We start from the raw sequence: 17,108 nt of genomic DNA, 5'->3' as shown, positions 1-17,108 counted from the left end.
CCACTTTTAGCTCCACAGAAGAAAAAGGTGGTATATATATGTGATAAATAAAACAAATATGGAAAAGGCCTGTTTCCTTGCAGCTGGGGCAGAAGGCAGTCGTGCAGTAAGTTACATAAGAAAAATGAAATAAAATACAGAAGGATGCGCTATATAATGAAGCATCCATTTAAACAATGCAATATGTACTACAATGTTCACCCCACCCCCCAATTGTCCAAATTCATTCTGGGCCTTTCTATTTATATATTTTGTAAAAGCTGCCTCAACTCCTGGGTCGCCGGCAGGGGCTGACCTTGAGCCGAGGGTCTTCCCGCTGGAGGCTGTGTCAACAGAGCCGCATGCTTCGCCCCCATCCCACGGCACCTCCTGGCAGCGGAGCTATCACGCCTCCCCCAGCGCGGCCAGCCCGCCGCTGATTCGCTTGGCAGGCGCCTGGCCTGCGACGCGATTGGCTTCCGCGGCGCTTTCACGTGGAGCAGACGGCGCAGCGTTTGATAAGCAGCAGGAGCGAGGCTGGCGGGGTGCTGAGTCTGCGGGCGAGGATCGGGGGCGGGGGGACGCCCTGGGTGAGTTAAAACCACAGAGAGAGCAAAAGTCCCAAAGCCTCGTGCGGAAGTTACTCCTCCGTCGAGCCGCACGGAAAAGCCCCGATTGCCGTTTGCACGACCGTCCCTCCATATTTATGGGCTTCTCCTCGGGTCCACTTTCTTCTATTTAACGCAGGTAAGCCTGTTGTGCGTATATGTGTGTGTATATATATATGTATATGGGGGTCCTTTGCAGCGGGGAAGGGCCATGTCTAGGAATGAAAGGGGGCGATTTCAGCAAGATTGCAATCCTGCACCCACTTGCTTCGGAGCTGAGCGCGGCGGGACTTGCTTCCGAGCAAGCCGGGGAAGGATCGGGGGGTTTTATTTTTGCTTCGTCATGAGTCGCGCTGTGGCTGCAACCTAGTGCAGGTTCTCTGACGAAGCGTTTTTGGAAAGCCGCATTTTACAGGAGGGGGTTTCGGATCCTATACCTAACTCCTACTTAAGGAAGGTGTTGGCGTGTTTTCTGTCAGCAAAGCAACTTGCTCCTATCATCCCTCGCCTGTTTGAGTTAATCTCTTGGTGTAGAATAAGGGCTTGTTTCAGCATAACGACCAGAAACTTCCACCTAGCTCTGCAAGAAAATGGTTTCAGGAAAGATACCTGCTTTTCTCATCTTGCAAACGCAGTGAAAAGACAAGGGGTTGCGTGAGGAGGAAGGAAAGGGGTTTGGCTCTGTGGGCTCATTCTCTTCTGCTTCTTGCAACCTTGTCAGAATTGGGAGTCATCCTGCCATTGTCCTCCCGGGCCAACAGAGGGGTGATGTTCATGAAAAGCCACATAAATAGCTCTGCTTTGAAACCTTCCTCCCAGGAGTCTAGAAAATTCCAATAGCCTCATCGCTGGACTCCTCATAAAGTTGATTTGTACTTGCTTAGGCCTAAACGGTCTCTTCTGAGCTTGTGGGAAAGCTGCAGTTAAAACAAGGCTTCTCTCACGCCACAGGCGCCAACTATTGTAGTCTTCAGTGATTCCTCTTATAACCCTCTGCATTACTTTAAGACTGTCATAAGTAACCATAGTTGCCTACAAGAAATGTACAGGGGGGAATAGCTGGCTTCCTGTATGTAATGTACACAGAGAAATTAATGAGGTATCTTAATGTATTTAACTATTGAATTGCTTCAGAGAGGGATGAATAGCAATGTATCTGATTAAGTCATATTCAGAGCAGACCCAGTACAAACGATTCCTCTCACTGGGTCTACTCTTGAGTATGGCTAAAACTGCAGTCATAGCACCACTCACTTGGGAACAAGCCTTACTTATTACATAGGACTTACTTCTGAGTAGACATGGGTCAGGATTGTGCTATAAGTTGGATGCAAACCTATATATATATTTTTTAAATAGAGTTGTAGGAAGCATCATGAAAATATTGTCTGTTTGGTACGTAAGAGATTCCATAGAAGGGATTTAAAAAGGAATTATTTCTCATGAATGTTACTTAGATGCTTTTTTATAATTTTAACAGAAGATAGGCATGCTTTCCTTTTCTTGTGCATTGGGAGCCGTGATTACCTTCCAAGTATGAATCTACAATCTAAGAACCTTATTGTGCGCACTCCTCCTGCTCTGAGCTTTATTGATAAAACAAATACAAAAAGCTTTCATAGGTGCAAAGCAAACATGAATTTAAAAACGTGGCTGACTCAAAATGGCATGTGGAATTCATCCAAGTGTTCTGAATAGGGTGTTATTATTTCATCAGTTCCGCATCTGGCTGCCAGTCACTGTTCTGGCTAATCTTGCTTGTGACTGAATTATTTACAGCCTCCCAGCCAGCAAATGATGAATTATGAACGAGGGCGAGTGTAAGCAAAGGGAGTCTTTTGCAGAGGCTTCCCTCCAGCACATGTCCTCCAGTACAAACGCAAGCCTAACTGATTTTTGTTTACATTGCAGAATGATAGAAGTCTTGGACCCAAGGCCCCTATCCAGTTCTATCATGCCTGTAGATGTGGCCATGAGAATATGCTTGGCTCGTTCGCCACCTGTGAAGAGCTTTCTCAACCCACTTGACGAATATCAGAGAAGGAACTTTGTGGATCGATTTAAGCCTCTCAGACCGTGCCTCAATGTGAAACGTGAAACTGAGTCCCAAAACAGTGACTGGAAGCGCTCTGCCGGACGAGCCAAGAAGAGAGTCGTCTTTGCAGACTCAAAAGGTCTCTCTCTCACCGCCATTCATGTCTTCTCTGAGTTTCAGGAGAATCCAGGGTGGGATCTTCAGTTTGACCTGCTAGACCTTGAAGACATAACTGCTGGCTTAAAACTACACGAGGAAAAGAACTTGATTCTGGGTTTTGTTCAGCCTTCGGCGGATTACTTGGACTTCCGGAACCACTTACAGAAGAACTTTGTGTGTCTTGAGAACTGCACCCTCCAAGAAAGGGCTGTTTCAGGGACTGTGAAAGTGAAAAATGTGAGTTTTGAGAAGAAGGTGCGGATTCGGGTCACCTATGATTCGTGGAAAACCTATTCCGACATAAATTGCGTCTACATGAACAACGTGTATGGAGACTCTGACAACGATACCTTCTCCTTTGCTATTGACTTGCCTCCTGTCATTGCCGCTGAGCAGAACATTGAGTTTTGCGTGTATTACCAAAGCGATGAGCACACATTCTGGGACAATAACGATGGACAGAACTACAAGATTGTCCATGCAGAATGGAAGTCGGATGGAGTCCAAGTGCCGTCTCCCAGGAAAGGCTGCATGACTCTCAAACCGGCAAGAAAAGGGCACGAGGCAGGCTGTGAACAGCTGGGTAGCCCTCGGGTAGCCAACGGCCTCTTCCCTGAATGGCAAAGCTGGAGCAGGATTGAAAGCTTGTCTCCATATTGGTGAATGATAATAGAACTCAGAGGCATCTGTTGCCACCTAACTTTAAACTTCCCAATAAGCATTAGCAAGCCACCTAGAAGGGTAGGCTGACTACTTTTTTTAAAAGGGAAAATGACTGTGAACATTATGCATTTACATTTAAAAACAAAAAACTACCAGCCACAACTTGGACTTCAGGGGGAGGGAGAGAGAATATGAATTTCTGTGAGAACATCTCCTAATGTAAAAAACGAGTGATCGATATACCATTAACTTGCTGTCCACTTGCCTTAACTAGGGGGCAGCAGAGAAGTTTGTGAAGAAGTAATAGTGTGTGTGGTGTCTTTTTGGGAAGCTGTGATTGTGTGTGGGGGGGGATGTTGCAGAGGCAGCCACACAAAAAAACCTCGTGCCTACTTTTTAAGTTGTAGCGGAGATTGTGTGAGAGAGGCAAACTGCCAAACCTGAGGCCTGAGTCAAGACAAAGCTGGTCTTGGCCAGAATACAATTCGGTATTTAGGATTGTGGTGAAAAGGGGCCTTAAGTGGGAATGAAGTGGGGAGAGAGGGGGGGGGAAGGGGTATGGTGTATTGTAGGGGCAAAAGTACAGCAGGAAGCAGTGTGTGCCTTGTAAGAGCTGTACAGACAGGCAGCACTTCTAACAGACAGCACTTTCCTCATCAGTGAATTACAAGTGGGGAAAGCTGCATCTGTTGAATTTCTGACCATTAGGCTTAGATATGTGTGGAGGGGGTGAGAGGAAGTGTGAAAAGCATAAGGGGCTGAGGAACTGCATGTAAATAGGCCCCTGCAAAGCTGTAGACTTGATTTCTGGAATCTTGTCTTTCGACTTGCCAAACAGTAAGCTATTTTTGCAACCGCACTTCACAGGTAGATCTTCATCCTATGTACACAAAGGCTATGCCTTAAAAAAACAAAAATAATCGCACAGGGTTTCCTGTGATTGCACGGTTTTGTTTTTAAGAGAGACTGAATGAAATGCCTTAATCCTGTAGACACTGGCTGCTCAGCTTGCCTTGTTCAGTGTAGAGACAAACTCTCCTATTATCTTGCTTGTTGTAGAGTTTAGTAATGTTTTTCTTCTCCAAGAAATAGCTCTTCACAACAGTAAAATAAAGCTAAGCAATTTAAAAGTCCTTCATATTGAAGGGGTAATAATGTAGCTGCACTTCTCAAGCTAATTGGTCTAAAATAACAGTATGCATCTTGCACATAAATAGAAATAGTTTTCTATACACTTTCTCATACCTCATTTTTTTTTGTAGCTGTTACAGACACAGAAAGCTGTTGTTGTTGTTGTGACTTTCTGATTATAGTCTTTAATCTTCCCCAGATATATAGCATTTTGTAAATAATAGTGTAATTTTGGCACGGACTGTATACGAAAAAGCCAATCGTAATAGGAGTATGTGTACATATCTCTGTGTTCACTTAACTTGTTTTGTAGTGGTGGTGTCTATGGAAAATGCAAATCACATCATTATACTGTTTGTTCCACCAGTACTGACATGGAATTTGTATCGCAAAAAAGGGAAAAGCCTCTTCTCCCCCTGCCCCCCCACTGTACCACACTACTGTGTAAACAGTTCACTTTAAAAAATAAATTGTGTTTTGATAATTGTGGCAATCTTTTTCTTGTGAAGGACTTGAACATCATAGCATGGCCTTTGCTGAGGGAAAGGTAAAAGCTGGGATTCACTGGGTTGTTCAGTCAGTGGCTGAATCAGGTGGCAAACAAACAAACAAACAAGAAGCCCAGGGGATATGTTCCCACCTGCTGTTGCCCATATCTAAGACCTCCCTCTTCCAGAGCTCCTAATCATCAGCTAATGGCTGTGTGTGCTGCTGAAGAGCAGAGAACAGTTAAAAGCTACTGTTTAACCCACAAAGCTTCCAATATGTCAACACCCCTGGCTGTGTCTGCAGTATAATCTCTTCCACAGTTCCCCACATTCAGCGGCAGAGCATATGCCCGTGCTGCCCAGGGTGGGCGTGCTCCCAAGGGTGGCGGGGCACAGAGGGTGCACGGAGCAATCCACCAATGGCGGACATTTGGCGCGATGCCCACCCACGACTGCCACATGTCACCCCCCTCAGCGAAGACACCCAGGGTGGTCCACACCCCCTAACTCCGCCCCTGCCCACATTCTCACTTTGTCATGCTCTTACATTCTGTCATCTATTCATCTATGATGTTGCATATGAAGATGGCTGCTGGGTATACAGAGGACACACACAAACACACAAGCTCCAGTATCCCCCATGTCCATGCTTTCTCATGTCAGCAAGCTGTGGGCTCTGATTCACCAGAACTTGCTAGATTTGATGCCCTGCTGTAGGGCTGAGGGTATGTATGTGCCCTCCTATGGAGGAGTCTCACAGTCTGGTATTCAATAGCATGTCTGGTGCATCAATGAAATGGCATGCATTGTGTGCATGCCCTGGTAGCTGAGTGTGGGTGGTACATGAATCGTTCTGTTTGCATATATCAGTATCTCTGCACCCTGCCCTTTGCAAATGCAAACAAAGGCTGGATCATTCTTTAATACAATTTCCCCTCCTCCTTTCTGCTTATATGACTAGGCATATGTCACCTGGATTTTTAAATTACTAATATAGGTTATTTGATAACTAGGAACTTCAGTCAACTGCAATAATTGATAAGCAAACAATATCTTGCTTCAGTAGATTAGCCTTGAGATGTTTGGCTACCAAGCCTTTTTTCCAAATAATAATGTAGAGTTATCTGTTAGATATAGCACTGTTGCAAAGGATCTGGGTAGGTTTTTTGGGCCTTCACAAAAAACACAAAACTTGCCCCAAAGCACTTTATTCAGGCACTCTTGAAAGAAACATACCGTATTTTTCTGTGTATAAGACTAGGTTTCCCCCCGAAAAATATTGTGAAAAATTAGGGGGTGTCTTATACACGGATAGTGTCTCCCCCCATTTTCTTAAATCTGAGTCCCCAAAAATAAGGGGCATCTTATACATGGGAAAATATGGTACTTTTTTGAGATCCATTTCAATCGGGGTTTAGGCCCAGTTTGGGTCACCGTGTAGGATAACCTCTGTCAGAAGAGAGAAATGGAAAATATGTCCCTATTTTTTGTCCTCAACCTCAGTGACTTCAACTTGCACAACAGAACTTCTCCTTCCCCTCTTCTCTCTCCATCCCCCAAATCTGTTCCGAAGGATCAAGAGATCCTCTGGAGCAAATGTTGTGCACCTGCAAGGAAAGAAGGAGAAGGAGAAGTTCTGTTGTGCAAGTGAAACTCTGGACACACAACATTGGCTACAACCCTAAGAAATGTATTATGGCACAATATTTTGTGGACTAGAATCAACATCCATCATCAGATGCAAAAATATGAACTTCACATTTGAATGGGGTGAACCCTTGATGTGCGTTTGTTTGGTAAGCAAATCCAGTAAACAGAAGTGAATTATTTCGTATTATTTGGTAAGCAAATCCAGTAAACAGAAGTGAAATGTCTTGTTGCCTTCATAGTAACATTGGGTGTCAGCAAATGAGAAGAAGAAGTAGTTGCTTTCTATTTGTTAGGCTCTAAATGCACAAAGGCAACATGTTATTTTCACGGAAAACGATTAAAAGAGTCCAGGCTATCCTTTGCTGCATCCCCCCCTCCCCATTTCAGTGGAAAGTTGTTAACAGTGAGGACATTTCATTATTTGCAATGCCCTTACAATTCCTCTCAAAGTCTTAGCTTTTTGTTCAAATCCTTTTTGTTTACCAAATGTCTTTTCATGCCTCAAGGTAAAACTATTAACAAAATTGCTCTCATGGATTTAAAAATCACACAACCATAAGAACATCTCAGAGGGTGCCTCTCAGACAGAAAGAACCTCTCAAAGTTTTCATTTTATTTTTGTGCTGGCTTTTAAGAGAGGAGAGTTATGCTATTTGTCTGTGCATGCCTTGTGGCTTCAGAAATGCAGGGCTCTTTACCACTGTATTAAAATAAACTTGTGACAAGTCTTACATTGAAGCAGAGACCTTTTGGAGGAGAATCAAACAAAGACTGGCACTGACTTCTATGAGTCTGTTTCCTCCTGATAATTCTTTCTGCTGCTTTGCATAAGTTGGAGGGACTGTGTGCATGGGCCACACTTTGGGCCAGCAATGACATGAGATTCAAGCAGTTCATGCAATTTTTTAAACAGATGAATAGGCTTAGTTGTTAATTATGCTGATTGAAAACAGCTGGAAATAGTAGAGGATGCATTTCAGAGACTTCACCCCAAACTTGGGCAGCATTGAATGCTGATACTTCATACCATATATCCTCCTGCTGTGACTGTTCCCTATGTAAAATTATCTTCCCTCCTTAGAAATACATTCCAGATTTTCCTCTCCACAGTCTGATTCCCTTTTTCCCTTTAACAAGGGGGAGATTTGTACTGTTTGCATTTCTCATACTATATTGAACAAACATAGATATTCCTCTCCCACCCGCCCCAGCTTTGCTATACTTGAGTTTTTAGAAATGGTTTCACACACACAACTGACCATCAGCAAGTGCTTTTCACTATTAATGTATACAAAAGCATAGTGAAGAAAAATTCTTCAGATGCTCAAGGTAACTGTCTGTTAACAAGGTGATGAGCAGAGTAGTTAGGTATGCATTATCTGTTAACCTTTCCTGGGAAAAGCCTGTTTATAGGATTACCCCTGTGAAATTTAAAGGTAAAGGGACCCCTGACTGTTAGGTCCGGTTGGGGAGACTCTGGGGTTGTGGCGCTCATCTCGCTTTACTGGCCAAGGGAGCTGGAGTACAGCTTCCGGGTCATGTGGCCAGCATGACTAAGCCACTTCTGGCAAACCAGAGCAGTGCACAGAAACGCCGTTTACCTTCCTGCCGGAGCGGTACCTATTTATCTACTTGCACTTTGATGTGCTTTTGAACTGCTAGGTTGGCAGGAGCAGGGACCGAGCAATGGGAGGAGAGGAGAGAGGAAGTAAACAATGCTTTAGGAGTATTAGCCCCAAATATCCACAGACTTAGAAACATCCAGTAGGAGTACGGTACCTATTTACTTTTATTTCCTATTCCTATTTAAGCTTTAAGCATTTAAAATTATCTTTGACCCTCAACGCCTAATAAAAACCTAGGTGCTACCTATTTTTGTTCAATTCAGTTTGAGTCATGGGGTAAAATTAGTTCTTGTGGGTAATTCGTTATAAAATCAGTGGGGCTCAGCCTTCACGACCCCTCAGCAGAGCCTGGCCTAGTGCTTTCCAGCTCCCTTCCCTGAGATTTTGCACAGCAGCTACTTTTGATGCCACAAATCATTCTTTTCTCCTGCCCCTTCTCTCGTGGCCTCTTTCCCTTAGCGGGGAAATTCATTCATGCCGTGGCTTAAATTAAGTGTCTTTGTACCCTCATAAATTGGTGACGTGTGTAGCATGAGACAGAACAATGGGGGAGCGGTAGACAAGAGTCTCTGGATGGTTTCCACAGCGCTGTATTAAAACTCGCCACCAGTTCCAATCTTCCCACGCTGATTGCCAAGCATTAGGCGCTTCCTCCGCATTGCACACATAGCCAGAGAGAGGGAGAAGAACGGGGTAAAAATATGGCAGGCAGAAATCCAAGGGGGTTGGAGTCAAGCCTGGCATGCAGGAAAAGGCATCACTCACCTCACCTCCTCAATTCAATCTGTTCGCTTCCAACAGGAATGGGGGGAAAAGGAACCGTTTTCCAGTTGAGCGTGTGCTTCTTTTGGACTCAGAAGTTGCTCTCATTTATTGCGATGGAACTTGCTTTCAAGTAAGCATTGCAAGCAGCTGTGGTCTTAAGGCTTAAGCAAATGACTCGGAAATTAAGTTGCAAGGAGAGATGTCCGGGACCGGGATAAAAAAACAATCTTTCAAGGAGAAGTCTATAATCTAGAACATTTGATTAACTGATATACATATATCTTTTTCCTAGCTAAAACCAGTATTGCTCCTCGAGGCCTGGATCGCACAGTTGGTTAGGGCCTGGTACTGATAATGCCAAGGTTGCAGATGCAATCCGCATATGGATATAACTGGATATTCCTGCATTGCAAGGGGATTAGATTAGATGATCACCAGGGTCCTTTTCAAGTCTACAATTCTATGATTCTACTTAAGTGTGTGTGTGTTGGGAGGGGGGGAATGGCCAGGGGTGGGCATTTTAGGTGTCAGCTCCTTCATATTTTGTTTCTCGTCCAAATGTTGCTCTGAGTAGCAATAAGAGTGAACAGGAACCACAACAGAAGCACCTGAATGAAGAAATGAGGCTCATTTGCCAGAATCTTGCTGGGCTGTGTGTAACTATACCCAGACCTTGACCTGGAAGGTGTAAAGAAACTGGAAGCAGAAGTGGGAAGATGGAAAGTGAAGGAAGCACTCTTTGTTGTGAGCTACTTTCAGCATGATTTTTGTGTTTGGAAAAGCGGCATACAAATAAAATGAATGAAGAGATTGGATTGGGTATCCCGCTTTATCACTACCTGAAGCAGTCTCAAAGTGGCTAACATTCTCCTTTTCCTTCCTCCCCCACAACAAACACTCTGTGAGGTGAGTGAGGCTGAGAGACTTCAGAGAAGTGTGACTAGCTGAAGGTCACCCAGTGGAGACGCAAACCCGGTTCCCCAGATTACGAGTCTACCGCTCTTAACCACTCCACCATACTGGCTCTCAATGAACGACTCTTTCTGCGCAGTCTCCAAGGGACAGCCCCATGTAGACTGCACCACAGCAGCCTTGCCTAGGGTGTGTGTGTCATGGTGTCTAGATCCCTGTCTCAGCTTGTGAGTCAGCTGAACTTGTCTAAAGTCACCCACAGCAGAAAACTTGTCCATTAAGCTTGTGTGACCTTTCCAAAGTTCATTACTGAGTAAGAAGGGATAGGACTCTGGTGGCCAGAATCTTTATGATGACAAGTTTTTCCTACTTGGATGGTAGGTGGATGGTATCTTTAAATAGCCCCTTGTGATATTCCTGGTAGCAGGTCCCAACGAAGCTGAGCATAAAATGACCCGAGTACTCTGCCATTCTTCCTTGCCAGCAATTTCTGGATCTCAGATGCTTCCCACACCATCAGCAGCTGCAAGGAGAAGAACTCTTCAACCTTCTCACACCAAGCCCCCTTTTCAACATGTTCCACCTACAGAAAGCTCCATTCCTCATCCCCTGTGTTGCCCCATCACACATGTGGCTAAGCTGTAACTCTGCTGCCCAGCGGTGGGAAATAGTTTGACATGTTTTTCCAGTGTCACATTGTTGCAGAAGCCAAATATCAGTGATCTGCTGTGATCTTTCTTTAAAGCTATTTAATGATATCCTACATTCTAGCAGCTTGTTAGAATTCTCCAAGTGTGGCTACTTATATAGTTGAAACAGCAACAATGGTTCAGGAAGAGGAAGATAACAGCAGACTTATGGGAAACCCCAGGGTCCCTTATGCTGATGGTAAGAGGATGTTAAATTCCTTGGGTCCCAATATAGGTTAAGTCCTGTGGTGATGTTCTCTTTCTTCTTTTCAGAGGTCTCATCACACTCAGGGTTCGGACACAGGTCAGTTGGACTCTTGTCTCTCACACCAACGTGCTAAAAGGCTGGTGGGGAAAAAGGGACGATATCATCCTTCGTTCATTCATCCCTCTGTGTGACAGGCTATATCAGTTCAATGGTAGAGGAAAAACATGAGAGAGCTTCCAAATTAGTCTATGTATCAGAGCCTGTCTAAGTGTTTGGAATGTGTATACCATGCACATCTCTGCATTTACTCTCATTTATCTCCACATTTACACTCTCACAGTGATAACATTCTGCAGTGGACAGTGAGAAAGTTTTCCATTACATAGGTATGCATCCTTTGAAAAGTACATCCAAAGGATTCTGACCTCAAAGATCTATGTGATGTTCTTCCTTCCTGTCTAGGAAGTTAGCATGGTAACTTCTCTGTGACATGGCAAATCTATTTTCTCCAAAAAACAGAATATCCAGCTTTTCTTTCTTTATTACAGTACGGTACACAGTTAGATTTGTTTAGCTCTCCAATGGAAAACGTGGACAACTATCCAGATCATCTGCCCCTTCTCTCACTACTATGACCATTTAGGGCTTTCTTCACTTAATGAAGAATTATTTATTATACTCATTCTTCACTTTTTATGAAATGTCTCAAAGTGACTTAAAACAAAGAACACCCCAAAACAACGTATATAAAAACATTCATCCATCAACAATAATAAAAAGGACAAACACACACAAAAAGCCATAACTCATACCACATTATGATCTAAATTCAGAGCCAAAAGCCTGAGCATACAGCTAGAGAGGAAAGCTTAGATTAAAATCTTATAAAGAACACACACACACTCATAGATTTCACCAACTAAGTGATTCATATTACCAATGGTTGTATTAATGCTTTCATTCAGGCTTATGAAATGCAACTGTATGAAAACACTGGGGAAATATCAGTTTTAATGGTGGTTCTCAGTCCGGAACTATCTCATGGGGGGCTACTGCAGGCAACTGGACTTTAAATCAATCCCAGGGAAAACACAGCAAGTGGCCAGACTCCCTTGCACCTTGGAGAAAGAAGTTGGCAGTGCCCTCACCCCAACCTAGCAAGGGGAGCACAGGCTTCCCTCACAGGTCACCCTGCTGACAGACGATTGTTTTAAAAAGAGGGAAAGCAGACACAGAGACTGCAAAGTGTTAATAGCTGCTGGATTTATTCTGAGCCCTGAGCTGAGTGTCTGTGAGGGGAGTCAGAAAGGAATGCAGAGTCTCTTCCAAGCCAACTTCTCGGTGGAGCATAGAATTGCAGCAGCAGAGGGGATAAGGCACTTGGACACCATTCAGTTACTATAAGTAGAAAACAATGTCAAGAGCAGGAGCTCATTAGATCTCTAGAGTTTCATGAGCTCAGCAACTTTTCCTGTGGCATGAGCTAAGAGTTCCTATCTCCGAAATTTACCCAACAGGTCTAAAACTTGAGGCTTAAGTGATGACAGCCTTCCCGATTCCTCATGGGTCAGACACACAGATATAAGTTCACTTCACTGATGCTGTCTTTCTCCCCTTCCTTGCAGTTATTTTACAAATGTGGAGTAAAACCAGGAGGCTTGGTGAGGCAACTGCCTCAAGCGGCTGTCTGGGGGACAGTTGGGAGGGGCTTATTATTACTATTATTAAGGGAAGCGGGTGGCGCTGTGGCCTAAACCACTGAGCCTCTTGGGCTTGCCGATCAGAAAGTTGGCGGCTTGAATCTGCATGACGGAGTGAGCTCCTGTTGCTCTGTCCAAGCTCCTGCTAATGTAGCAGTTCAAAAGCACACCAGTGCAAGTAGATAAATAGGTACCACTGTAGTGGGAAGGTAAACAGCATTTCTGTGCACTCTGGTTTCCGTCATGGTGTCCCTTTGTGCCAGTAGCGGTTCAGTCATGCTGGCCACATGACCCGGAAAGCTGTCTGTGGACAAACACGGCTCCCTTGGCCTGAAAAGCAAGATGAGCACTGCATCCCATAGTTGCCTTTGACTGGACTTAATCGTCCAGGGGTCCTTTACCTTTACCTTAACTATTACTATTGCTATTACTATTTTATACTGCCCTTCATCTGTAGAGCTCATGGCAGTTCACAACATAAAATACAATATAACAACAGATATTATCCATGATTTAGAGGAGACCTATACAGGGGCGTAGCAAGGGGTGTGTGGTAGGTGCGGCCCGCCCCGGGTGTCCCTACTGAGGGGTGTGTGTGACAAAATGGTGGGCAGGACTCACCGCGGGGCCTGCAGTGCACCCGAGGCACGTGTCTCTCCTGGGAGTGACGCGGTGGCTTGAGCGCCCACAGGCTCTGCATTGCCCCAAACAGTCCGCCCATTGCCTCCCCCTCAGTTGTAGGGCAGCTGAGTGGGAGGAGGCAGGCAGACTCCTCAGAGGCCCCACAGTGCCCCCGTGGCTGGCTGGCCCTGCCCAAGTCACAGGGCACGCACGTCACCCCAGGATCGGAATTAAGAGTTCCAACACTGCCCTCCTCCTGTGCACTAGACCCAATGATTCTTTGCTTAAGTCGTTGCTCAGAATTTTACATCATTGCTACTGCTCCCCCTGTTGGGTTGTAAATTGCAATTCCCATCTGCTAGTGGTGTCTGTTTTCTGCCCTTAATCAGGGAGCTCCATTTTCATGGCAAATTGACCATCTTAAGGATCCCACCATGAGCAGAGGGTGCGATGTCGTTTACCATCATTCAATTCACATAAGAGGCTGCCACATGCAGGAGAAAAGGTATCCCTCAACACCGAGCCTATATTTGGAACAAGGACAGTGTGTGTGCGTGTGTGTGTGTGTGTGTGTGTGTGTGTGTGTGTGTAAAGAACCTTGCAAGGAAGCGATCGTATGCATGATTTTTAAATAAAAGTGCATTGCAGCAGATTGCCATGGAGTTATGCAGCTCCTCAATTTGACAAACATTTTTTGGTTCTTACCCTGTACGTTTGCAGTCTAATAATAAAACAACTGAACAGACACGTGGCAGGGGCACAGCTCATTTGACTCCTCCAGTACATGCCACCAGAAAACACTATACTATCCTCACACCACGGAAACAGCCCACTGTTGAATGTTGCGAGACAGATATGTCAGCAGAAATGTTTGGGATGTTGGAGGTTAGCCTATTCCTTGATAATGGGAGAAAGAAGATGTCCTATATTAATTCTGCAGTATTAAGTTGTGATCATTTGTGGCAGTTGCTCTATTGGGGAATTCGTTTGGTTCTTCAGTTTAGAGTGCAATATTTGCATGCTATTAAAATATTCATACAAGAATATAAATTACATTCAGATGGCAGAAAATAGCACACACGTCCCTCTGCCCTTACAGTTTGTGTTTCATAAATCTACATTTGGGCACAGACCTTGCATGAATTGCTTCTTCTCCCACCACACGATTATCTCCAGAAATATCTCGGCAGTACGTGGAATCTAATTACAGTTTTTGGCTGGCTTTACCCTCCCCCAAAGACATATAATTAAATGTTAAATCTACGCGCAGGCCTGCATGAGCAGAAATCTATACGAACAAAAAGCTCCGTTTCATCTGCATCTTTGTATATAACTGGTCTTGGAAAACTTATTCACATAGAATTTGCTTTTTTGCTTCTTTACACAGCTTGCGTCTATTTCCAAAGAGATTTACAAACCTGCCTTTATGAAATCGAAGACTGACTGGCTGCAAGAATGGCACTCACTTCCCAAAGTCAATGTATAATTTATGGAGCAGGAGTTGGAGGATTATACCTGTTGCAATATTGTTGCCTTTTCCCCATTCTTCACCCACATACCCAACTAATTTGCCAAAATTATAAACTGCTAACGTTGGATCTAAAAACATTAGCGGAAGGAAGGGGGGCGGGGAGTCACCATTGTTACTATTTAGCCCTGGTGACAGAGGCTGAAACCACATATCATGTGCACTGCATTTTTTTGATTAAAAAAAATAAAAGGTGGCATTGGGAGGCTGAAATTGGGAGAAGAATGGTGGGGAGGAAGATGCTCCATTTTCCCCCCCACTATCTGTTTTCCCCACCTTGAAATTGTCTTCCAGTTTCCCTCCTGTTGAGAATGTTTGCTCTGAGATCTTAGGTTGTGTTGCCCTTTGTTGTGAATACTATGGATGGATTTTATTCTGTTTCATTTATTTGCTCTAGGTCTCTAAGGCTGTTATGGTAGTAAATGAGCTTTCCCTTGGCTTTCCCACTGTATGCCCCACTCCAAGAACTTTTATGGTACAGTAGTACCTTGGTTCTCAAATGCCTTGGTTCTCAAATGCCTTGATTCCCAAACGCCAAAAACCCGAAAGTAGGTGTTCCAATTTTTGAACGTTTTTTGGAAGCCGAATGTCCCATGCGGCTGTTGGCTATGGTTTCCTGGGTGCCTGCACCAATCAGAAACTGCACCTTGGTTTTTTAACATTTCGGAAGTCAAATGAACTTCCAGAATGTATTAAGTCTGGTGCTTTTGTTTTTGCTATTTATTTTGCATTTTTGTTTTTGAGGCTTTTTCAGTTAATTTGTTTTTGTGACTGTGTGGAACCCTGTTCAGCTACTGATTGTGACCGCAGAAATGGATAAAAGCTTCCCATCCAAACAATGACTATCATCAGTGCAAGTAAGAAAATAATAATAATTTTAATTTTTATCATCTACAATACTGTCTTATTTACAGTACATTGATTATTGCTTTCATTTTAGGGATCAATGGTCTCGCTAGATAGTAAAATACATGTTAAATTGCTGTTTTAGGGGTTGTTTTTAAAAGTCTGGAATGGATTAATCCATTTTGCATTACTTTCTATGGGAGAGTATGCCTTGGTTTTGGAATGCTTTGGAACGGACTTCCGGAACGGGTTAAGTTTGAGAACCAAGGTACCACTGTATTTGCATAAAATGAATTTCCCCCTCAATGTCTAGGTATCTTAAAGGTATGCATTTGTATTGCTGCAGTACATATCATTCTTGAATCGGTGCATAGTTTAATAATAATAATAATAATAATAATAATAATAATAATAATAATAATAATAATAGTAATAGTAATAGTAATAATAATATGCAGTCTGCAAGTTCTAGGTGCAAATGTGGCAAACTCTAGAAACTTGGGCTGTGCACATTCTATAAAGCACATTTGCAACAGAGTCTTTCCCTCAAGGAATTCTGGGACCTGTACTCCACCTCTCACAGAGTAATAATTATAAGCGACCCATAACAAACTACAGTGCCTAGAATTCTTTGAGAGGGAAAACATGTTTTGAATGTGCATTAGGGATTTAGAGAGCATATCTAGCCTAGTTTGCCCAGTAGGAGAATACAGTGGCGTAGCGTGGGTTGTCAGCACCCGGGGCAAGGCAAGTAATTTGCGCCCCCTAACCTGTGGATTTGCGCCCCCTAACCCGTGGATTTGCGCCCCCTAACCTGTGGATTTGCCCTAACCCCAGATGTTGCGCCCGGTGCGGCCGGCCCCCCCTGCACCCCCCACGCTACGCCACTGGGAGAATAGATTCAATTGGAGCAGGTGAGACATTATTATTATACAGAAGCCCCTAAAGCATCAATGAGATTGTTCTGAGAAACAAGTGTGCAGATAATTTCCTGACACATTTCTGTGGCCTAACCACAGAACTTCCCTTACTCCCTTTAACAGGACTGCAATTACCTCCAAGAATGTGTTGTCGGCTGAACTGTGGTCAGAAGCTGTATGAGAGCCAGAAAGGCAAAAAAAACAAAACAAAGGTTGACTCATCTTCTGTAGCTAAATTAGTCTGCCTTGCAGCTGACAAGAAGCCTTGTGTCAAAGCGATCAGAGCTGCGCAGATCGAGAAACAGAATCCATAGCAATCTGTGCAAAAAAAGTTTGCCTTGCTTTGGCATAAGTGAAGAACAAACTATCACAGAATTACCTACGCTGAAGTTAAGAAGAGCCACCTGACCACTGCCACACTAAAAACACCATCGTCTGCTATGAAAGTTGCTAATATATGAAGGAATGCTGAGGAGAAATTGACAATCCAATCCAAAATTCTTACCTCAAAGTTAGGCACAATGGGATTAATCATTTACTTCTGAGCAAACAAGCATTGGATTTTGATTAATGACCAATAC

General features: G+C 43.9%; 1 protein-coding gene and 1 long non-coding RNA gene across 2 annotated transcripts; one reads left to right on the top strand and one right to left on the bottom strand.

Annotated features, from left to right (window-relative positions):
* Positions 1-487: 487 nt before the first annotated feature.
* On the top strand, positions 488-5,059 carry PPP1R3C (protein phosphatase 1 regulatory subunit 3C). Its single transcript, XM_081863939.1, has 2 exons — positions 488-726; positions 2,499-5,059. Exon 2 carries the CDS (start codon positions 2,500-2,502, stop codon positions 3,442-3,444), a length of 945 nt encoding a protein of 314 aa, XP_081720065.1. The 5' UTR covers positions 488-726; position 2,499; the 3' UTR covers positions 3,445-5,059.
* Positions 5,060-10,749: 5,690 nt separating this feature from the next.
* LOC309342001 lies at positions 10,750-16,900 on the bottom strand. The gene is made up of 2 exons (XR_014156648.1): positions 16,663-16,900; positions 10,750-11,049 (listed from the first exon to the last, which is right to left on the bottom strand). It is a non-coding gene; the product is annotated as an uncharacterized lncRNA (long non-coding RNA).
* Between the last annotated feature and the right edge of the window lie 208 nt (positions 16,901-17,108).

The sequence above is a fragment of the Podarcis erhardii genome (assembly GCF_964252035.2).
Source record: "Podarcis erhardii genome assembly, chromosome: 5".
Lineage (NCBI taxonomy): Eukaryota > Metazoa > Chordata > Lepidosauria > Squamata > Lacertidae > Podarcis > Podarcis erhardii.
The sequence above is the reverse complement of the archived record's forward strand: the minus strand, read 5'-3'. Positions and strand labels throughout refer to the sequence as shown.

Coding starts and splice junctions, on each gene's coding strand:
- PPP1R3C (XM_081863939.1), top strand. CDS start 2,500: ATGATAGAAGTCTTGGACCCAAGGCCCCTATCCAGTTCTATCATGCCT.